Source organism: Labeo rohita, chromosome 7 (assembly GCF_022985175.1).
Source record: "Labeo rohita strain BAU-BD-2019 chromosome 7, IGBB_LRoh.1.0, whole genome shotgun sequence".
Lineage (NCBI taxonomy): Eukaryota > Metazoa > Chordata > Actinopteri > Cypriniformes > Cyprinidae > Labeo > Labeo rohita.
In genome coordinates, this window is record NC_066875.1 from 35,470,283 (window position 1) to 35,494,411 (window position 24,129).

Sequence of the window (24,129 nt, forward strand, 5' to 3'; positions counted from 1 at the left end):
ATGAATGGCACAACAATGGGCCTCAGAATCTCGTCACGGTATCTCTGCATTCAAAATGCCATCAATAAAATGCACCTGTGTTCGTTGTCCATAACATACGCCTGCCCATACCATAACCCCGCCGCCACCATGGGCCACTCGATCCACAACGTTGACATCAGCAAACCGCTCACCTGCACGACGCCATACACACTGTCTGCCATCTGCCCTGTACAGTGAAAACCGGGATTCATCCGTGAAGAGATCACCTCTCCAAAGTGCCAGATGCCATCGAATGTGAGCATGTGCCAAATTCTCTGAAACGCCTTTGGAGATGGCTTATAGTAGAGAAATAAACATTCAATTCACAGGCAACAGCTCTGGTGGACATTCCTGCAGTCAGCATTTGCACAGCAATTGCATGCTCCCTCAAAACTTGCGACATCTGTGGCATTGTGCTGTGTGATAAAACTGCACATTTTAGAGTGGCCTTTTATTGTGGCCAGCCTAAGGCACACCTGTGCTATAATCATGCTGTCTAATCAGCATCTTGATATACCATACCTGTGAGGTGGATGGATTATCTCGGCAGGAGAAGGAGAAGTGTTCACTAACACAGATTTAGACAGATTTGTGAACAATATAGGAGAGAAATATGCCTTTTGTGTACATAGAAAAAGTCTTAGATCTTTGAGTTCAGCTCATGAAAAATGAGGGCAAAAACAAAAGTGTTGGTGTTTATAATTTTGGTCAGTGTAGTAAGGACATTCTTAAAATAGTCCATGTGACATCAGTGGTTCAACCATAATGTTATGAAGTTATGAGAATGTGCACAAAGAAAACAAAAATAACCAATTTCTTCAACAATTTCTTCTCTTTCGTGTCAGCCGCCAGTTACCAGAGTACCACAACATATGCGTGTGGTACTGCTGACGCAGGAGCTGGCATTCTGACATAGCACTGCAGAAGAAGATGCACGCTGTACATAAAACAGACTTAGTAAACATGTCCAAAGATTTCAACAGAGAGGATAACCTGTAATTATTGCCCAGCCTTATTTATTTGAACCAAAATATGCAGAAAATATACAGAATGCTGACTCCTGCGTCAGCAGCACTACACGTATGTGTCATGGTACTCTCGTGAATGGCGGCGAAGACTGACACTAAGAAGAAATTGTTGAATAAAGTCATTACTTTTGTTTTCATTGCACACAGATATTCTAACAATATCCTTACTACCTTTCTGGGCCTTGAACGTGTCAATTGCGTTGCTGTCTATGCACTGTCAGAAAGCTCTTGGATTTCATCAAAAATATCTTAATTTGTGTTCTGAAGATAAAAGTCTTACAGGTTTGGAACGACATGAGGGTGAGTAATAAATGACAGAATTTTCATTTTTTGGTCAACTAAACCTTTAAGACATTTTATTTTTTGTGTTCAACAGACGAAAGTCATAGTGGTTTGGGAGAACATGAGTGAACAGAACTAGAAAGTGAAAAGGAATAATGAACCAAAAATGGACATTTTGTCATTGTTTATTTATCCTCATGTCTCCCCAGTGGCAAGTCTAACGCAATCCCAGCGGTATGAAATCTGTACATGGAGATTAACAGCAAACGTTAACCATAACTATAGTGACATTATCAGTGCCCAAAGAAAACCAAACATAAGGATGCCAGAACTTCAAAGGGCTGTGGTCTCTCTCGGGAGCGCGCATGCCTACTTTCAAACGCTCACTCACCCCGACTCCAGTCCACTCCAGCCCACTTCCCACAAGCTTATCCATTTATAATAGAGCCCGCGGCTGCCAGATTCCCAACTTTTCCGATGAATTCATGTCGGGGTTGCCGCAGGGGGATAACCAAGTGCAGACAAGGGCTCCGTTACTGACGTCATCGGCCCGTTTTCCCCCCAGCCCACACCTCCCTATCATCCCTCGATCTCTGGCCGGTTTGTCAGCGATCTCCCCTGTCACCACGTTCTCTCTCGACTTTGCTTAGCCACTCTTTCCAACCTTTACGATCTAAACGTGTCTGTTAGTCATTTGGCAGGGGCTCGGGTCTCAGGGCTACCTGCGAGGCCCGGGGTTCGATTGTTGGCTGCCACCGTGTGAGAGTGTCCCACGCACCGGGAGGAGCAGCAGACAGAAACACTCTCCCTAAAACTGCTGAGATGAGCTGTTATTTTGGGCTAATGGTGCCTGAGGGAGAGATTTAAGGCAGGGAAAGAGCAAAAGTGACTGGGAGAGAGTTTCATGTGATGTGTGCCGTGTCACACGTTCAGGGACCAAGCCTGAGTGAGTCAACTAGAAAAACAGAGCGACTCGCTTACGAGGATTCCTTCATACTTTTGTCACTAAGTTGTCTCCTGGGTGGCCATTTGGTTGGAGACTTGTACGCTGCTAGTTAAAAGTTGTGTAATGTCATGGCGAAGCATATTTTCCTCGGGCACAAGTCGTTTTTTCGCATTTTATTGCCGTTTTTAAACATTCTCATAATCAGGAATTTCCAGATCTTTTTGCATTAATGATGCATTTGAGGTTGTTTGACTTGCGCCTGAAATGTTAAACCCACAATTAAAGATCTCAGAGTCCAAGATTCTTAAAGAAAACTGCTTTGGCAAGACAAACAATGGATGTCTTGTCCATAGCATGTGTCCTTGCAGCCCTTCGCGTTGATTAGAGCACATTTTTTAAGAACTAGATCTGCATGCAAATCATATATCACAAAACACACGCTCTCCTGTGCTTACTTTCTCAGGTGTATGACAAGGAACTGGAGAAGGTTGAAGACTTTGAGCAGTTGGCTGATTTCTGCCAAACGTTTAAACTTCTCCGTGGAAGAGCCCAGAACGAGAGTGAAGACCCTTCTGTTGTTGGAGAGTTCAAGGTAGGGTCATTCATAACCTCTCAGCTACTATCAACTGCTGTCACATGTGCTCTCATTCAGTCTCCAAGAGGAAAAACATTCAGACGGTGCCAGATGAAGCAATGGATGGGTGTCGTTGCTTATTAGCTAAGCTAATGAAAAGTCATTTGAATTAGGCCTTCTATTTAAATTCATCACATACTTGCCTCTGGCAGGTTCAGCCTGTACTTTGTCAAATTTACTATTCAACAATTTGTTATTTTAGAGCGTTTTGCAGTAGGTCCAGAGTCTCATGCCATTTTTTTTTGCTTTAAAACTGTCTAAAACTCCAAAAATGTGCCTCCTTGCCGCCCTTACAGACACAGTCTCTTAAAAATGAGTTCTTTATGGTGGAACTTTAATGATTTCTTAATTCTTGAGGTTGCTATACAGTTTTATTGGAGATTAAAGTGTCCTTTAAGGTACATTGCGAGTTCTTCAAGTCATTGTACTAGTTTGTGGGTAGGTTTACAAAGTGGCTGAATATTTCTGGAAACTTTCCAGGATTTTCGTAAATTTTCAGAACATTTTGGAAGCTCTATTTTCCTGTTTCTGTGTTCTTTAAAAAAGCAGTTCACTTTCAGAACAAAAATTTACAGATAATGTGCTCACCCCCTTGTCATCCAAGATGTTCATGTCTTTCTGTCTTCAGTCGTAATGAAATTGTTTTTTGAGGAAAACATTTCAGGATTCCTCTCCATATAATGGATTTATATGGTGCCCCTGAGTTTGAACTTCTAAAATGCAGTTTAAATGCCGCTTCAAATGGCTCTTAATGATCCCAGCTAAGGAATAAGGGTCTTATCTAGCAAAACGATCGGTTATTTTCTTAAAAAAATGTACAATTTATATTATTTTTAATCTCAAATACTCGTCTTGTCTAGCTGTGCGTTTTTTTCTGGTTCAAGACAGTTAGGGTATGTCTCATTTTCTCCTCCAACTTAAAAATCACCCTACATCGCTGTTTTACCTTTTTTTGTAAAGGACATTTGACCTTCTTTGCATGTTCGCTTTGTAAACCTAAATGTAAAATAACTACTCATATGGTGACATTTTGCAGCATTTCAGACCAGTGTTGTTTTAGCATTATTTATATGCTATTGTAGTATTTTGGGATACTTTGAATAGCTTTTATGTATGCAAGTATGTATGTATTTAAAGTTTTATTAATTTTGTTATGCGATTCTGTCAGTTTTATTATTATTATTATTATTTGAATATGTACCTATTTAGATAATGAAAGAATGACCGTAATGTGGGGTTGGAACTTTTAAAAATACCCTCCATGGCATCCGGCATATGGCTGTAAAACCCATTTTGGTTCTAATTGATACCTTTAATTTGTAGAGTCTAGATGCTTTTTCTTGGTTTATTTGGATTACAACTGGTTTAGTTCTAGTAGGATTTGAGGGAACTAAATTTGAGGGATTAAAGTGTAATTTGAGGTTTGTCTGGAGGCCCCAGACAGCAGGTCTCCAGTAAAAAGTAAAACTAAATTGCACCATGAGTTACACTGACTCCTGTCCTCCTTCAGGGCTCGTTTAAGATCTATCCACTGCCTGACGATCCCTCGATGCCCGTACCCCCACGCCAGTTCCGCAAACTGCCCCCGAACGGTATAGAGGAGTGCCTGGTACGCGTCTACATCATTCAGGCCTATGGCTTACAGCCCAAAGATGCCAATGGCAAGGTAGGTACAACAAAAACAGAAAGGAACATGCTAACAAGCAGTTTGCTTTTCAGTGACCTTGTATATGGCTCTGGGTTGGGAGAGTTACAACAGCCCTTGTATTTTCACTAGACGCATTCACAAATCTAGTTTTTTCATCAGCCAGACGGGTCCTTTGCGAAGCCTCTGCAGTGCCAGAGTCATATGAGAGCTGAGAAACTGCTTTATGAAAACATGGAGCCACCCTTTTACCCACAACCATAAACTCTCAATCGCTGCCCGAGACCTGGCCAACGCGCCACCACCGCTGGCCCTGCGTCAGATGGGCTTTCCCTTCATTAGTTGCGAATATGCTAAGATGACGTCCTTTCATCACCTACTCAGGCCAGGAGTTATGATATGGAACATTTCACACATGTACTCGCTGCCTATGAAACACACACTGATCAGAGAGATTTGATGCTTTTTTCCACCGAAAGAGCAAAGAGCGTTTGTTTCAAGTACAAAAAGAGGGCGTGCTGTTTTGGATATTGTCGCTTATAGTCTATATGTGCGAGTGTGTGGCTATGTTAACACATACTAACAAGCACTGCTTGTTCTTTCGTAGTGTGACCCCTATGTTAAGATCACACTTGGCAAGAAATCAGTCGATGACCACGACAGTTACATACCCTGTACTTTGGACCCCGTCTTTGGAAAGTAAGTTTTTTTCTTTCTTTCTGTCCCTGAACAGATTCTCTCTTTTTCTCTCTAATACACTCACGCACACGCACACACGCGCACACACACACACACACACACACACACACACACACACACACACACACACACACACACACATACAGATATAGAAACACGTCATTGCAAGTTATACCAGCAGGGGTCGCCACACTCATAATAATGATGACACCCCTAATTCTGAGAGTTTTGGTATTGAATACGTGCGAGAAGGAAGGTTTGATCTGGTGGCTAAATGATGACTGAAAACATTTAAGGAAAGACCAAAGGAAGTATTCAGAGACTGAAATGTGTCTTTTGCTTCTCATTTAGGATGTTTGAGCTGACATGCTCCCTGCCTCTTGAGAAGGACCTAAAGATCATGCTGTATGATTATGACATGATCACTAAAGATGAGAAAATTGGAGAGACCATCATTGATTTGGAGAATCGCTTCTTGTCGCGTCACGGTGCTCGCTGTGGCCTGCCACAGTCCTACTGTTTGTAAGAAATGCCTCTGTCTCTCATTGTATTTTCTTCCATCTATCAGGTATTATTAGGGGTTATAATGAGAAAGTTCACCCAAAAATGAAAATTCTGTCATTAATTACTCACCCTTATGTCATTCCAAACCCCAAAGACATTAAGACATTAAGATATATTTTTTTTTAAATCCGAGAGCCTTCTGACCCTGCAACACAAATAAAACGTTCAAGGCCCAGAAAAGTAGTAAGAAAATCATTAAAATAGCCCATCAGTGGTTCAACCGTAATGTTATAAAGCTTCGAGAATAGTTTTTGTGCGCAAAGAAAACAAAAATGGCAACAGTTGGCGACAGTTTTTTCTCTTCCATGTCGGTTTTGGATGTGCTTTCACAAGAGTACCATGACAAATTGTTGAAAAAGTTGTTATTTTTGTTTTCTTTGTGCAAAAAAAAAGTATTCTAGCTTCATAAAATTAAGGTTGAACCATTGATGTCACATGGACATTTTAATGTTTGTTCTTACTACCTTTCTGGGTAGGGTGACCACCCGTCCCGCTTTGCGTTGTACCGCACAGCTTTTTCACCCCTTGTCCCGCATGTCGCATATTGAGAAAATGTCTCGCATTTTCATAAGTCTGTTGGTTTTTAATAGGCATATTAAGAAAATGTACATACATTCTTTTGCCGTTTTTGAGAAAGCTTTTTATTTATTATTTTTGCTGCGTAGTTTCTGCACAAAGGATTTGCGGATCTTATCAAGTGATCTAGCACCACCGACGGAAAAGGTTGCACGCACACGGAAAAACATGATATTCTCCATTAATTTTTAACCAGTTAAAAAATCGATGCAGCTTTTAGACACAACTTTCTTCTTAATTTAATAGTTTGTTTGCGGCGGTTTCTATGGTGTTATTTTAATGACAAAATGCTTAAGCACAAATCTCTTCTCACAAAACGTGCTTTCTCTCGCTTACATGTGTGTGCTCAGAAACATCAATAAGTACGCATATGACAATGGATGTAAATCAGTATTTACATAGCATAACAGTAGTAAATGTATCTGTCTCACACGTGTCCCTCAAAATCACATCAGCTGTCCCGCAACAGATCTATTGCCAGGTGGCCACCCTATTTCTGGGCCTTAAACATGGTAGCTGTGTTGCTGTCTATGCAGGGTAAAAAAGCTCTCGGATTTCATCGAAAATATTTTAATTTGTGTTCCGAAGATGAACGAAGGTCTTATGGGTTTGGAACGACATGAAGGCGAGTAATTAATGACAGAATTTTCATTTGTGGGTGAACCAACCCTTTTAAGCAGTTTTTCACTTAAATCCAGTGTTGTTAAAATCCTGAAAGAGATCCCTGCTTAAAAACAACTGAAAACAGCCTATGTGCTCTTTTTAGTCCTGGTTTTAGCTGGTTTTGCCAGTCCCCTAAGTTTTGATTAACTGTTGGCAGTCCCAATAACTGTGATAACACATTCTGCTCAGTTGCACCCTGTTACCCTCTTTTTGTTGACTCTAGGTCTGGAGTTAACCAATGGAGAGATCAGCTGAAACCATCCCAGCTACTTCATCGTCTGTGCGAGAGGCGAAACTACAAACTTCCCGTCTACAAGCAGGATAGAATCTACTTCAGAGGACAGGAGTACACAGTTGCAGACCTTGGTCAGTGTCCTAAACACACACCCCAACTAGTCCGCTGGATTTAACCTTCATGGTATTTGATCATTAATTCTGCGATTGTCGCTACCAAGAGCGGCTTCTTGGAGAAGCGTGTACGTGAGCTCGTACGTACGAATAAACACAGGCATCACGACCTATCAAACCTACAGGCTGGACGACGAAAAAAGAAAGTGGAAGTCTTTTCTTTGGAGCTGCTGAAAGCATTAGTCACGAGTAAGAGCTAATCAAAGCAGCAGCCTGACTCCATCACATCTTCCGTCATTAAAAAAAGCGAGTCGAGCATTAGATCGGCTGCGGTTCTGTGAAAACACTGACAGAAAAAGAATAACGATATATGTCTCGGCTTGTGCCATACATCATATCTGTGTGTGTGGGATCACAGAGCTGTCGGGGAGGCCGCTTGGCTGTTCTTGAGCGGAAAGAATGAGTTGTTCCTCTGTGTGAAGAAAAACAAGTGCGATATTGTAAAGACGAAGGACCTGTGTAAACATACAGCACCTCTGACATAGTCATTCATTCACAGCAAATATATCACTCCTTGCCACAGCAACCTGACGTCCCCTCCTGTTTTAAAGTGTGCCCTTGGGACGATAATGCTAACTAATGCTAGTTCACTGTTAGGTGTGTATTATGTCGATCTTACTCATGTGTAACCTCCATCAGATCCTCCCAGCACTTCTTGTTTGACCTCTAAGTCTTCCATCCAGTCAGATGTCACACAGGGCCTGCGGAAAGCCAAGCTCTCCAGCCGTTTTCCCTTCCATGATGCTTTGGGACGAGGTCGGCTTCAGATTTATGGCGAACTAGCATACAGGCATGTTCAGCCAAGGTCAACAGTGTGGCGGGCTCCTCAGCCTCCTGCTCCCGTGTCTCGCCGCGGAGGAATACTACATCTCTTTGTTTGGCTCACGTAACTGCGGCAACCCGCGCGTCAAAGCAATTATCAGGTGGCCTTTTCGGGCATCCAACTTCGTGGCAGAAATTGTCTTCCTCCACTTCAATCTTTTTCCTCTTTTCTCCCCACTCCAACCGTGTTTCCCTCAGGGATGTGACACAGAGTTTCAATCCATAAACTCAACAGTGGGCGTTTATTTTTTTTCTTCCCTCGCTCTCTTTTTGCTTTTTGACAAGGGGAAACTCTCTTCTTAGATCAACAGCAATGAAATCAACGCATCATCTGAGGAATGGGGAAAGATAAACATTTCCGACTATTTAAGTGGAATGCTTCATGAATGTTGGCTTTTTTCTGCTCTCGGTTAGGACTTAATAAAACTTAATGCCCAAATGTTCTTCATATCAAATCAGAGGTTACAGAGTGGTTCCATTTCACGGTTTTTAGCGGAAAATAACATTATGATGAACCTTCCTTATAACTGTTAAACAATTTTAAGCTTAAAAAAACAGAAGTTTGAAGTACCTCAACATTTTGGCTATTTTGTGTCAGTATGAATTTAAACTACAGTGACCTTATTGTTGACCACATTTGGCCCTCAGATGAAGGGAAACCTCTTAATCCTCACCTGGGACCAGTGATGGAGCGTCTAGCTCTGTTGGTGTTGAGGAGGCAGGAACTGATACCTGAACATGTAGAGACGCGACCCCTCTACAGCCCCCTACAGCCAGATATAGAACAGGTTACATAGTCTCAACTTCTTATTCCCAAAAAATATGTATTTTTTAATATTTTATATTTACTATTAAAATGATTTTTTTTTAATGCAGGATTGCATATTTCATTGCATATTAATTAAAAAATTTAATACAATTTTATCTTATTGTAAAAAAAATGCTATATATTTTTTATTCTGTTTTAATTTAAAAATGTAATACAGTTTATTTTGTTTTATTTTATTGTAATACTAATACTAAATTAAAAATATAAATGGTTTGTTTTATTTTTTATTTTATTTTGATTATGTAATTATTATGCATTTTATCTAATTCTATGTTATTTTAACTTTTTTTTTGTACTATTTTATATTATTTTATTTATTTTTTGTGACCCTGACCACAAAACCAGTCATAAGGGTAGATTTTTTGAAATTGAGATTTATACATTATCTGAAAGCTGAATAAATAAGCTTTCCATTGAGGTATGGTTTGTTAGGATAGGACAGTATTTGGCCGAGATGCAACTATCAAACTACTGAAAATCTGGAATCTGAGGGTGCAAAAAAATATAAAAATATTGAGAAAAAAAGTTTGTAGCAATGCATATTACAAATCAAAATTAAGTTTTGATATTTTACAGTAGAAAATATACTAAATATCTTCATGGAACATGATCTTTACTTAAAATCCTAATGATTTTTGGCATAAAAGAAAAATCGATCATTTTGACTCATATAATGTACAGTTGAGGTCAAAAGTTTACATCCCCTTTTCAGAATGATTAAAAAGTTAATTATTGTTTAGTTAGTACTGACCTGAATAAGATATTTCGCATTGGATTGGCCTTTGATTCTTAATACTGTGTTGTTACCTGAATGATCCACAGCTGTGTTTTTTTGTTTAGTGATAGTTGTTCATGAGTCCCTTGTTTGTCCTGAACAGTTAAACTGCTTGCTGTTCTTTAGAAACATCCTTCAGGTCCAACAAATACTTTGGGTTTCCAGCATTTTTGTGTATTTGAAACCCTTCCCAACAATGACTGTATGATTTTGAGATCCATCTTTCCACACCGAGGACAACTGAGCAACTCATATGCAACTATTACAGAAGGTTCAAACGCTCACTGATGCTTTAGAAGGAAACACAACACATTAAGATCCGGGGGGTGAAAGTACTCCTGAACAACTATCACTTAACCAAAAAAAAAACACAGCTGTGGATCATTCAGGTGAGAACACAGTATTAAGAATCAAGGGGATGTAAAGTTTTAAACCGAGTCATTTTTATACATTCGACTATTATTTTCTATTATGGACTATATGTAAACGTATTTTATGTGAAATATCTTATGCAGGTCAGTATTAAAACAATGTTGGTTATTGCTACAAATATACATAAATACTTATGACTGGTTTTGTGGTCCAGGGTCACTTTTTTTTTTTTGTTGCAGGGCCACGTTATCTCATACAGCTTTCTCTACGCTTGTCTCATGTTTTTCATGACATGCCCTGTCACTCTTTACTGAGTTGTTTTATTTACCAAAACCCAGGGGCGGTTGCAGATGTGGGTGGACATTTTCCCAAAATCTTTAGGCCCACCAGGACCTCCGTTTAACATCACGCCACGCAAAGCTAAAAAGTAAGACCACTGCTATGGTTTAATATCTGTCAATTTGTTAACAAAACAGATCTAGAAGCATAACATGTCCATGTTTTCTGCTCCCATAGGTTCTTCCTGCGCTGTATAATATGGAACACAAGAGATGTTATCTTGGATGATGTCAGCGTTACTGGGGAGAAGATGAGTGACATTTATGTGAAAGGGTACATCTGGGTGTCATAAACGGGTTGTTGGGTTTGTGTGTACGAGCTCTGGTTAAATGAAGTTGTTCTTGTTTCCCATGTCATGGGGCTGTTGCTTGTCTGTTGCCACTGTGACCAATAGTAACGACGGCTTGCAAAAATTATCGATCAGTAGCAACAAACACACAGTTGCAAGGCAACCGTAGACCCAAGCTGTAGGTCAATTACAGCAGCATTGTCTTCTAATGTGTTAGAAATGATGTGTCGGGTAATTGTGAATGTTATTTTTCAATCCTAGCTGGATGCAAGGCCACGAAGAGAACAAGCAGAAAACAGACGTGCATTATCGATCACTGGGCGGTGAAGGCAACTTTAATTGGCGGTTCCTCTTCCCCTTCCACTATTTACCTGCAGAACAGCTCTGCACCATTGATAAAAAGGTGAGATTTGTAAATGAAGTGGAAACGAACAACATGTCACTTGAGAAAGACGTGAAGGAAAACTCAAAACGAACCGATGATAAGAAGGCGAGACATAATCTGCATTTATTAGTTTAGTGGAAATATGTCAATTGAGAAAGACTCAAACCAGATTTGTTTAGTGGTTAGCTGGTGACGCTAAGCCTGTCGACATGTATATCCACCCGCTGCGTTTCAGCTATGTTGCTGAAATGAAAATCTCCGGCCTTGATTGAATCTGAATAGGTGATCCGCAGGTCATCCTGCATGATTTGCAGAGGTTTAGTCTAACGCCACATTATGAAAGATATCACTGCAGTTGGCAGGTTTTTAATGCGATGTTTCAAACCCAGATATGTTGCAGGCTGCATCTGGCAGGCTTCCACTTAGCGAACGTGGTACGTGAACATCTTGTAACTGCAAGACAGTCCAGACTTCAGCCAAGCAATCTCAGCGAAAACAGTTGTGATGGACAAGGCACTTAAAGTGAGGTTTTGGCAGGCAAGAGATCAGTTATGGTAAGATTGAAGATAGCGGTTCCACCCATTAAACTGAGAGCGGCCCGCAACAGCTGTCAAAAGATAGATCCACTTTGGCTGAAGTTTGTTGGACGCAACACACAATAGAACCGATACATAGCGAAACGGATTCTCTCGCATGAAGCGCGGCCCTCTGTGATAAATTAGAAGTGAGTTCTTGTTTGCAGTGTTTGTTTTGATGGAGCTGTATGCGGTTGTCAGGCAGGAAGTGCAAACCGACGCGGCCTGTTTACCGGTGAACGGCAGCAGTGCAGCTCTGTGAAGCGTGAGTTCATTATCCACGCCGTGTTTGTCCGCGCATCTATCACGGGTACAGTACGGTGGGAATGCTGTCACGCAGATGGAATCCTGTCTGGCGGTGGGGTGCAGAATCGGGGCTGTAGTGGGAGTCGCTGACACTCTTTTCTGACTGGGATGTTTCTGTCGCTCTCGGTGGCTCTCACTCACTCTCTGTCTCTCACCCTCTTTCTAATTCTGCTTCGCACATTCACGCTATCATCTCCTCACTCTGTCTTTCTCAGTCGCTGTCTTGGTCTGTCAGTTTATTTCTGCCTCTCTGTTTCTCCTAGAAGCGGTGTAGATCATTTGTAGGGCTTGGTACTAATAGGTTGTTGGGTCTAATTTCACAAGCAAGGCACTTATTAGTAATGCATAATATATTGATTATTGGCTGATATTTGTGATTAATTGATTTTATTGGTATACAGTCAATACAATTTACTAGTGGGTGCAGGACACTATAGTTCAGTTATATAAGTGAGGATAGCAAAATAACGTAAACTGTAACATATTACACCCAAAAATTCCTCATAAAGTGGACTACCACTTTTTTTATTTTCAGAATAAAAATGTCCTGATAATATACTCACTCCCATGTCATCCAAGATGTCCATGTCTTTCTTTCTTCAGTTGAAAACAAATTAAGGTTTTTGAGGAAAACATTCAAAGATTTTTCTCCATATAGTGGACTTCAGTGGGGATCAGCGGGTTGAAGGTCCAAATTGCAGTTTCAATGCAGGTTCAAAGGGCTCTACACGATCCCAGCCGAGGACTAAGGGTCCAGCGAAACGATTTTCGAAACGCTGAAAATCAGTGAACCAAGCATTTTATAAAACAAACACAAATGCTAGTATTGCACTAGCTTGACTTCAAATATTACGTAGTCATGTTGGAAAGGTCATGAGTGAAGTAGGCAGAAGTACCAACCCAGTGTTTAAAAGGGTCATCAGATGCTAAGTTCACTTTTACATGCTGTTTGTACATTAATGTGTGTTGGCAGTGTATGTACAAATCTACCCTATAATGATAAAAATCCATGCAGTGGTTTTTAATTAATCTGTAAAAATAATATCCCCTTTTTCAAATCGAGCCATTCTCAGATGCCTGTCGTTGTTGCATCACACCAACAGAGGCCGCTCCCACGATAGTTGATTGCGTCTTACCTACGATCAGTTGTAACAGTCCAACCCCATGTTTTGATGCCGGAGCAGGGATGTAAGTTAGACAAGAATTGTGTTGCTGGATGTAATAATAAACATAGTGGTCGTCATTTACTCCCGACATCTGAACTGCTGAAGATGCAATAGATTACGTTTGTTTGTGAAGGGAATGCGGCTCCCGATCTACATATTTATCGGCTCCCGATATTTTTGCAGAGCTGATTTTGGCAAGGTAAAAAGGGTGTTGTTTTAAACAACCATTGAGAATTTTTAACCAAAGTATATTATAGACTTTTCATTAAGACCCTAAAGAATCATATCAACTGTGAAAAATGGGCATCTGATAGCCCCTTTAAGAAAGCAAACATGCAAAGAAAGTCAGACACCCTTTACAAAAAAACCTAAAACGATGATGTCAGATGATTTTGAAGTTGAAGGAGAAACCTTACGATACCTTTTTGAACCGGAGTACACAGATGAAGAACTAACTGCACGTGACCTGATTACATAATGTGTGAAGTCACAGACGCGCATCACAGAGCTAGTGCAAGATGCACATTTGTGGTTTAAAAAGTATATATTTTTAATTTTTTTTTAGAAAATGACTGATCATTTACCTAGATAACACCCTTATTCCTCATCTGGGATCATGTAGAGCCCTTTGAAGATGCATTAAAACAGCAATTAGCATCAAACTGTTGAACCCCACTGAAGTGGTTTCGACTGAAGAAAGAAAGACATGAACATCCTGGATGACATTGGGGAGAGTAAATTATCAGGAAATTTTTATTCTGGAAGTGAACTAATCTGATAATCTGCTAAGTCTGCTAAATTGTAACAACTCATTTTGGACTTAATGCACTTTAATTTTGTGGAAGTAGTGCTGAAGTCCAACTAAAGATATACTTAACTATATTCGATTGTGCTGAAGTGAAACTACTGCAAGTATACTTTAGGTACACTTTAAATATTTTGCATTTAAAGACCGATAATATTTAAAGATCATACAATCCTCATCAATAGTGACATTAAAACATATTTTAGGCTTAATATTAAGAAATGTGCATTGTGCACAAGTAGTAACTACAATTTTATATCAGCAAGTCTCAAACAATACGTCAGTTTCTAATAGACTTGAACTATACTTAGTATAAAATAAATGCATTTTAAATCTTTTTGCTAGAGAAATTAGTAAGTAGTTCTTCTTTTTGTACCTCTGTCAACCTCACCATGTTTCTTTCTCTGCAGGAGCATTTTTGGAGTCTGGATAAAGTTGAAACAAAACTGTCTCCTAAACTTACTATCCAGATCTGGGACAATGACAAGTTCTCCTTTGATGATTTCCTCGGTAAGACCAAAATCCAGTAGCCGTCCCTCGTGCCAGATCACTCCTCAGCTCTCCTCCACAGCTTGGCCACCCTCAGCAAATTCAGTCGTGTTAACCTTGCGAAGCACCACAAAGCTGTTTTTCAAGCATATTTCTCAGCCTTGACATGACAGAAGAAAAACGTTCTGTGGAACTGGACCACACTGATAGGAGCATGTGTGTGGTTTATTGTCATTAACCTGTACCTTGGTCTATACGGATATGTGCGTACAGGGAGATGGTTACTAAAACCTGAAACTCCTTAACCTGTGTGAGGTTACCCACCGCACTGTTGCGTAGCGTGACCGTCAGCATAAATGCGCTTAACAATCTTAACGCAAATACATCATTCAGACCACATGAGCCCTCTATAACATCTTTACTGCTAATGTTATTATTATCAGCTGAACCTAATTTCCAACATGTCAGCACAACTGGAAGAGAAATAAGTTATGACCGGACTCCTTAAAGACCTCTATAAAATACACTGATATATGTACATTTGTAAAATAATTAGCATCCGACCACATTGGGAAAACCAAAAGAAAATGACAGACTGCCAGCAGTAAAATCTGAAGGTCACAGACTTTTTTACTGATATTATATGAAATGATTGAGAAAAACAAGACACTTGGCTTGTGATTATATTCTTATTTTGTTTGCGTAGATAATCTACATTTACATATATTCTCTTTTCTTATATTTAATGTGTTTCAGTGCTGTAGTATATCACTGTGTGATTGTTGAACGTTTTACTCAGTTTTTCTCTCTCTTTTTAAGGCTCTTTGGAGATGGATCTGAACCATATGCTGAGTCCAGCAAAGTCTCCAGAGAAGTGCGGTCTTGAGATGTTTTCTCAGTCCCAGGACAAACTGGTGTCTTTGTTTGAGCAGAAGACAGTGAAAGGCTGGTGGCCTTGCGTGTGTGACAGAGAAAATGAAAAGATACTTGCAGTAAGAGCTACACACAAACCAGGGTTATTGTTGTGTTGAGAAATCCACTATTTTATTTTATTTTTAATTTTCATTATTTTATTTTATTGTTTTAGTTTGTTTTGGGGTATGTGTGTGTTTTGTTTGTTTTTTTGGTTTCAGTTAACTTTTTAATTTCATTCGATTTTGGTTTGTTTTGGTTTGGTTTGGTTTCAGCATAGTTCTAGATTTCATTTCAACAGCATCACAAATTGTTCTATTTTTTCTGTGGTGACACGTACACACATCTTTCATAACTAAAATCAAATGGCTGGTATAATATTGTTTTAACCCTCTCTTATCTATTTAGACAGTTATTTATGGCACAATAATTAAACCAATCTCTCCTGCATTTGTTAAAAATATGAAAACTGAAGAAATTTTCAGTCTTTTTTTAATATTTATTTATAGTTTCAGGTTAGTTTTCTATTTAAATATTTAGTTAAATATTATGAAAGTTAAATAATTAAGTATTTTTTTAATATAAAATTTCTAATATTAAAAATTAAAATGAAATAATATTAAATTATTATTAATCACATTTTTAAATATTACAATATGCATTTTCCAACTACAAGCCTGTATGTCTCTTTTACGTTACAATTACAGGAATGCATTTGGCAGATGCGTAAATGTAATTGCAAGTCACTTTGGATCAAATCATTTATCCAAAGTGACTTACATGGCATTGCAGGTTTACAATTTATCAGTTCATGCATTCCCTAAGAATCGAACCTATGACTTTGGTTTTGCTAGTGCCATGCTTTACTGTTTAAGCTAGAGGAAACTGAGCTGCTCTTTGTCACTCAGGGAAAGGTGGAAATGTCACTGGAAATCATCTCTGAGCAGGAGCAGGATGAGAGGCCTGCAGGACTCGGCAGAGATGAACCCAACATGAATCCCCATCTAGATGAGCCACAGTGAGTCAAACACACCCATCACAATCATTCCTTTCACCAAGTTACCAGAAAACCTCAAGGTGGGAATTACAGGATTTAATATAAGGTTGCTAATATACTTTCTTTCTCTCTCTCTAGGCGTCCTGAGACCTCATTCTTATGGTTCTCATCCCCATATAAGACGTTTAAGTTCATTGTGTGGAGAAGGTTTAAGTGGCTTATTCTGGGCTTCTTTGTACTCTTTTTCATTATTCTCTTCCTTGGAGTCTTTCTCTACGCCTTCCCTGTAAGTATCTGTGTGGATGTGTGTGGATGGTAGTAATTGTGTTGATAAAAGAAGAGGATTAAAGTTTAAATGGGGGTTTCTGTGATCATGAAGTGTTTGATCAAAGATGCGTGTCTCTGATCGTAGTTCAGGAATGTGGCATGTGTTATTCAGTAATGCGCACACACTCATACACACAGTCATGCACAGTGAAGACAATTCATACTGTTCTGTGTAACACATATGTTGAAATTTTCAACAAAAAAACATTTTCAAAATGTTTAACACACAGGATCATTAAAACCAACCATATGTGCATATAGTACCGTTTTCATTATATTATATTATATTATATTAGTTTAGTTTACAACAGTTCTTTCTGGTCCTCAAATCTGATTGGCTGAGAGGTGTGTGAAATTCTAGTGATATCGGAACTCTTCAAACTTCACAGTTTGTACAAAACGTTTTACTCTTTGTATCACTCCGCTTGTATAATTTTTTACAGCGAGTGCCATGGTGTATGCCTAAATCCACCACAGTATTATAAATAATACTGTTTTTGTGTCACAGAATGTACTTTTGGTGAAAGTTTAGTTTTTTAGACCTCAAATATGTAGTTTGTTAATAAAGATAACATCTACTTTAAAATTGCCTTTATTGTTTTCGGAGATGTGAGCTCCAGGGTGTCAACGGCCATTCAGTGATCATGAACCCACCGAGAGCGGTCTCATCCTGGGCCAGATATTCTGTTTGGAAGTGACATTTTCGAATTAGTATCGGAGGCTTGGGCTGAGCTGTTAAATTGTCAACTTCTGAATCTGATTCCATGACAGAAGGAAGTAGTTTGCACAAAAGAAGGTTTTCTTCGTTGTTGTTTTTTATGTACATACCAACACATTCTCGGCCCCAACTTGTCACATATTGATGGTTGGTTTGGACCCTTTAGCGTCACTTTTTGACGCACAGAGTACCCCATTTTAGCATAATTTTTCTATGTGCAGGGTCATCATAAGTCATAATCATGAGTCATAATTTATAAAAAAAATAGTAATATTCCAAGTCTTTCGATGCAAAACAATTGATTTGTGAGAGGAATAGACACGATCACTATCTCCATCCACTGTTAAGCTCAGACACTGCATGCAAAAATTGGCTCGATAAGAAGCCATTGGTTCTTGTGTGTCTCATGACTGAATGCGTCATGCTAATGTTTGGGAGTATCTTTATTTTTTTAGTGTTGCCAAGTCCTGAATTGGGCTACTTTCTTACTGTTGCCGCTAATTTTACCAGAGAAACCCCACCACAAAACGTGTATTTTACTCCATAGAACACAATTTTTACTGGGGGACCCCTATCGAAAATGATTGGGCTACTTTTAGGCTAGTTTTGAGTAGCAATTGGGCAGGTTTTGTTGTGAAAACCTGGCAACCATGATCTTTTTGAATGAGATGTGAGCATGTTTAACAGAGCGGGATCATTTTCAGTGATTAAAAACTTACGTTTTACGCTCTTCTTCGCATGAAGATATCATATGGCTTCAGAAGACCTGGAATGAAACATGACTTGTTTGTAATGCTTTTATACAGCTTTTTATGGTCAGTTTGTGCAATAAATACCTGTGACTATACTTTTATTTGCCTATTACATGCTTTATATTGTTCAGAAGTGGGAAGGTTTAGGGTAGGGGTGCGGTTAGGTGATCCAGTGAAAGTATTAAGTTATATAAAATGATTTCTATTTTTACAAATGCATGCAAACCATTAAGGCAAACAACTGAGGATCCTGCACATCGAAAAGTTTTCAAAAAATGCGACGCCATAGGGTGCTGACCAAGCATCAATATGTGATGAATTGGGATTGAAAAAGTGTTGTACGTAGACATTTGTGCCGTCGAACTGGTGCATAAATGCAATATCACACTCGTAGGCAAGCGATATGGCTGTATATCTGCAAATTCCAAAAGAACTGGCTGAGGTGAGGCTGCTCTCAGCGGGTTCATGAGCGCTGAACAGCCGCTGATGCCCTGGAGCTCACATCTCCGTAAACACTGAAGCAAATTTTCAAATAGACGTTATCTTTGTTAACAAACCACATATTTGAAGTCTAAAAAATTACATGTATGCCTAAAAAACTCTTTACATGACACAAAAACAGTAATATTTGTAAAATTCTAGTCCGCCATGACACTTGCTATGAGAAATACCGCAAGCGGTGAAACAGTTGCAGTTATGTTATTGCTAGAATATCACACACCTCTCAGGCCAGTCAGACTCGAGGACCAGAAAGAACTGTTGTGTGTATAGATAGGTAGATAGATAGATAGATAGATAGATAGATAGATAGATAAATGGATCAAAACCTTTCATCAGAGTTGTCCTAAAACCAAAACAGTGCCCGTTCTTGTCTTAGGACAACTTTGATGAACTTCGTTGATCCACTTCAAATGTTGACTACTTTATATAAAGATATGGATATGGATATATACAGTGGGTACGGAAAGTATTCAGACCCCCTTAAATTTTTCACTCTTTGTTATATTGCAGCCATTTGCTAAAATCATTTAAGTTCATTTTTTTCCTCATTAATGTACACACAGCACCCCATATTGACAGAAAAACACAGAATTGTTGACATTTTTGCAGATTTATTAAAAAAGAAAAACTAAAATATCACATGGCCCTAAGTATTCAGACCCTTTGCTCAGTATTTAGTAGAAGCACCCTTTTGATCTAATACAGCCATGAGTCTTTTTGGGAAAGATGCAACAAGTTTTTCATACCTGGATTTGAGGATCCTCTGCCATTCCTTCTTGCAGATCCTCTCCAGTTCTGTCAGGTTGGATGGTAAACGTTGGTGGACAGCCATTTTTAGGTCTCTCCAGAGATGCTCAATTGGGTTTAAGTCAGGGCTCTGGCTGGGCCATTCAAGAAGTGTCACGGAGTTGTTGTGAAGCCACTCCTTCATTATTTTAGCTGTGTGCTTAGGGTCATTGTCTTGTTGGAAGGTAAACCTTCGGCCCAGTCTGAGGTCCTGAGCACTCTGGAGAAGGTTTTCGTGCAGGATATCCCTGTACTTGGCCGCATTCATCTTTCCCTCAATTGCAACCAGTTGTCCTGTCCCTGCAGCTGAAAAACACCCCCACAGCATGATGCTGCCACCACCATGCTTCACCTTTGGGACTGTATTGGACAGGTGATGAGCAGTGCCTGGTTTTCTCCACACCAGAGTATGTGAGCGGAGTGGAGCGACAACAATTTCCCCTCCGCGCTCCGTGCATTTTATAACCACTCCACTCCAGCTCCGCTCCGGGTTCATAGTTTCCCGCTCCCGCTCCGCTCCTCGCTCACCGATACCAGAAACACCGCTCCGCCTTCGCTCCGCGTCTAAACTATATCAGTATGTTTGAAATACCACAGTTCTATTCATAACGAATATTAAAAGACGAAAATAACAGAAATAAAACGAAAGTGTAGTTTTAAAGTGGCTTATTGGAACACTAGTGCGCAAGCTTTTTTCCTCATGCCAAGCTAACATGGTTGTCAGTCAGCATTAAAAGGTATAATTGCTGCTTTTTGCAGTGCAAATGTTTGTGATAATAATAATAGTAATAATAATAATAATAATAATAACAATACGATTCAAAAATCTGATTCGAAATTGGATATACAGATGAAGTACCACAGTAAGTTTACATTTGTTTGAATGCATTATTGAGAGAGCGACTGCATGTGAATAAGTGTTGTACTTGTTTAAATCACGCTTTCACTTGAAAATATTCAGTATCTTGAAAGAACAAACTAATTCATTGAAAACTATAACTTTCTGCTCATGTCCATTGCCGTGATCCTAGTTTTCACATTCTTTCTGATTTGAGTGATCCATCTCCATCAAGCTAGCTAAATATGCTATGTTTAACACCTGAATTCTTGCTATATATGCAGTTATATTATGGGTCGTTGTCATGAATTGTACTCATGATGGAGCGGTAGTGGAGCGTTCTTGGAGCGAGTAAAAACCACAACGCTCCGACTTGTAAAATTTCCGCTCCTCACTCCATTAAAAATCACACCGCTCCACTCCGCGCTCCGCTCCCGCTCCACTCCGCTCACATACTCTGCTCCACACATACCGCTTAGAATTAAGGCCAAAAAGTTCTATCTTGGTCTCATCAGACCAGAGAATCTTATTTCTCACCATCTTGGAGTCCTTCAGGTGTTTTTTTAGCAAACTCCATGCAGGCTTTCATGTGTCTTGCACTGAGGAGAGGATCTGTTGGGCCACTCTGCCATAAAGCCCCGACTGGTGGAGGGCTGCAGTGATGGTTGACTTTCTACAACTTTCTCCCATCTCCCGACTGCATCTCTGGAGCTCAGCCACAGTGATCTTTGGGTTCTTCTTTACCTCTCTCACCAAGGCTCTTCTCCCCTGATAGCTCAGTTTGGCCAGACAGCCAGCTCTAGGAAGGGTTCTGGTCGTCCCAAATGTCTTCCATTTAAGGATTATGGAGGCCACTGTGCTCTTAGGAACCTTAAGTGCAGCAGAAATTTTTTTGTAACCTTGGCCAGATCTGTGGCTTGCCACAATTCTGTCTCTGAGCTCTTCAGGCAGTTTTTTTGACCTCATGATTCTCATTTGCTCTGACATGCACTGTGAGCTGTAAGGTCTTATATAGACAGGTGTGTGGCTTTCATAATCAAGTCCAGTCAGTATAATCAAACACAGCTGGACTCAAATGAAGGTGTAGAACCATCTCAAGGATGATCAGAAGAAATCGACAGAACCTGAGTTAAATATATGAGTGTCATAGCAAAGGGTCTGAATACTTCAGTTTTTCTTTTTTAATAAATCTGCAAAAATGTCAACAATTCTGGTTTTTCTGTCAATATGGGGTGCTGTGTGTACATTAATGAGGAAAAAAAAAGAACTTAAATGATTTTAGCAAATGGCTGCAATATAACAAAGAGTGAAAAATTTAAGGGGGTCTGAATACTTTCCGTACCCACTGTAGATAGATACAAATATTAATAGATTACAAAATGCTATAGAATATGCTAGAATTTAGCGTTTTCAACCATTCTTATTTTTACAGAACTATGCTGCTATGAAGATGGTTGGACCCTTCAGTGGAGTGGGAAAAGGAACACAGTGAGACTCTTATGAGAAAAAGGACATAAACCCTCACATCCATGACCAACCACACCAAAACTCCATCCACACATCTCTGTCCATCCTACTGGAGACATCTGCGTTGCTTGTGCACATGTCCTTGTAGCTAACAAGCTAAGAGAAAACCGAAGACAGGCTGAGAGTATTTGAAGTCTTTATGTGTGCGTTAGCCTGTTCTAGTCCTATATGCATGAAAGTTGCATAACGTCTGTGTGTGTTTGTACATGTATTACACGCCGAGCTCGCTGCCCCGTATCTGACCCGGTCCTGAACTCTCTCAGTATTCTCTTTAACTCCCACTTACACTTTCATCTCCCTGCCCGTTTAATCCTTTTTCATGTCTCCTGTAAAACTGGGTTCTTTCTTCACAGCCAGATGCTTCTTTCTTCTTCCTTCACGCAGAGAGAGGGAGACCGAGCCGCGTCGCACCACCTCCCATCCATTCGTTCCTCTCCTTTCAACAGCACTGGCTCTTTAGGTTAAACCCTGATTTGTACCGTAAGGCTGTAAGATCCGAGACAGGCCGGTTATTAGCTGAGCCCCCGCTGTCAGCAAGCCCACCTCTCTGATTACTATCACACTCTGTTATTTTGCTTTTGCGAAATCCCCACTAAATGGATTCGGGGTCAACTGTGGGTTGGCAATGTGTGTGAATGTATGTATGTCTGTGGAATGTGGGCTGCGAAATGAGAATGAGAGATAAAAGACTTGTTTATTTGTGTAAATGTTACACTTACGCCCTGGTGCCTTTGTGCCTTTTTGCATTTGACTTGTAAAGTATGAAAATGAACAGGCGCATCTGGAAGAATTTGCCAGACTTCTAAACATGCCTGTGAAAGAGCTGTTACATGATAAAATACACAATTACTTGTTTTCTGTCCATGACTAGGTTATTACCTAGTTCCTCTTTTACCTAGTTCAGTGAGTGAAAACTATTCTGGAGTCGCATTTAGAGAAACTGGAATCATCTGTTGTTCACTCTGTATGCTCACAATACATTTATCTGATGGAGCTTCTCTATGAACAAGAAATGTCAAGAGATCTGAGTTAATCTGACCTAATCTGCAGGATATCCAAAAGTGTTTACATTTTAGTTTTAAAAAATGAGGGCAAAAGTAGTAAAAAGGGATTTGATGTTTGCATAAAGTAACTGATTTGACAGTTAAAAGGATGCATTCCTATCTCTGTTACAGAAAGAAAAATATGAGTGATTATGTTTTTGTTTCATTGTTGCTATTTTCTGCACATCTGTGCATGGATCTACAATATCACTGATTTATGAAAGGAAAGTGAATATGAGAAAAACCAAAAAGCCTTGCCTAAGCGATCTCTTGCCAAATATTGTACAGTATCTAGCTGAATAACTGGATTTATGCAAAACACAAATCCCAATGCTGAGTATCTGTGACTCTATTGTCATCCATATACAAGTTTCTTAATTTGACAATCAAAATGGGTATTTCTGTTTTTGAACTTCTGAATGGTTTTTGCACTCTTTACTGTAATGATGCACGTCGTCTAATTGCCTTAAAGCTTCTGCTGAATTCACTGTGTTAAATTGACTGCATTTGTATCTCACTGTGTAATATGCTATGGTCAAATATATACCTATATATACAATTCTGTATATATTTATCTTTTCATTTTGAGTCGGATGTAATTGAAGTTTCTTCTAAAGAACTGTTGCTTTCATTTGAATTTTTTCACCAGATCCACAGACCACCTTATGTGCAGATTTAACTCTTAAAGGCAAACCACAACAGACTAGTCAGGGCTTTTGACTTGAGAGCAAATTAGAAGCACTCCAGCGCCTAGCCAGGGTTTCATGGAGCCAAGGGCAACTTAATCTTGCATTTCTACCAGCTGTTCTGGAAAGTGAGTGATTTAAAATATGATACAGTATATTTCCGATACAATGTTCTGAGCTCACTTTTCTTCTGCTGTAGCATACTCTTACAGTACAGGGGTCTTGTTAACTCTTAACGGTGTAGGGAGGAAATGTTAAATGTTATAACGTTGTAAATCTGGTGAGTATGACACCGTTTTGAAGTCTCTCACACTCTCACTCATTGTAACAAGGTTTCAAAATACAGAAATGGCCATATCGTAGTATCCAGTGCAAGTTATGACAGAGTGATAGATTTGGCACCAAGTGAAACCACATCCTCACT

At 39.5% G+C, this 24,129-nt stretch overlaps 1 protein-coding gene across 11 annotated transcripts in view; it reads left to right on the forward strand.

Moving 5' to 3' along the window:
* Positions 1 to 23,601, forward strand: part of dysf (dysferlin, limb girdle muscular dystrophy 2B (autosomal recessive)) — a 108,573-nt gene extending 84,972 nt beyond the window's left edge. For all 11 annotated transcript variants that reach the window (XM_051114083.1, XM_051114087.1, XM_051114089.1 and 8 more), the window contains 14 exons: positions 2,741 to 2,869; positions 4,422 to 4,577; positions 5,164 to 5,255; positions 5,607 to 5,777; positions 7,282 to 7,424; positions 8,937 to 9,076; positions 10,603 to 10,691; positions 10,781 to 10,876; positions 11,154 to 11,295; positions 14,540 to 14,639; positions 15,438 to 15,610; positions 16,439 to 16,548; positions 16,666 to 16,813; positions 21,882 to 23,601. In XM_051114083.1, coding sequence (XP_050970040.1) covers positions 2,741 to 2,869; positions 4,422 to 4,577; positions 5,164 to 5,255; positions 5,607 to 5,777; positions 7,282 to 7,424; positions 8,937 to 9,076; positions 10,603 to 10,691; positions 10,781 to 10,876; positions 11,154 to 11,295; positions 14,540 to 14,639; positions 15,438 to 15,610; positions 16,439 to 16,548; positions 16,666 to 16,813; positions 21,882 to 21,941 — 1,749 coding nt within the window. In that variant the 3' untranslated portion in view covers positions 21,942 to 23,601. The remainder of the gene's footprint in view (positions 1 to 2,740; positions 2,870 to 4,421; positions 4,578 to 5,163; positions 5,256 to 5,606; positions 5,778 to 7,281; positions 7,425 to 8,936; positions 9,077 to 10,602; positions 10,692 to 10,780; positions 10,877 to 11,153; positions 11,296 to 14,539; positions 14,640 to 15,437; positions 15,611 to 16,438; positions 16,549 to 16,665; positions 16,814 to 21,881) is intronic.
* The last annotated feature ends 528 nt before the right edge of the window (positions 23,602 to 24,129 follow it).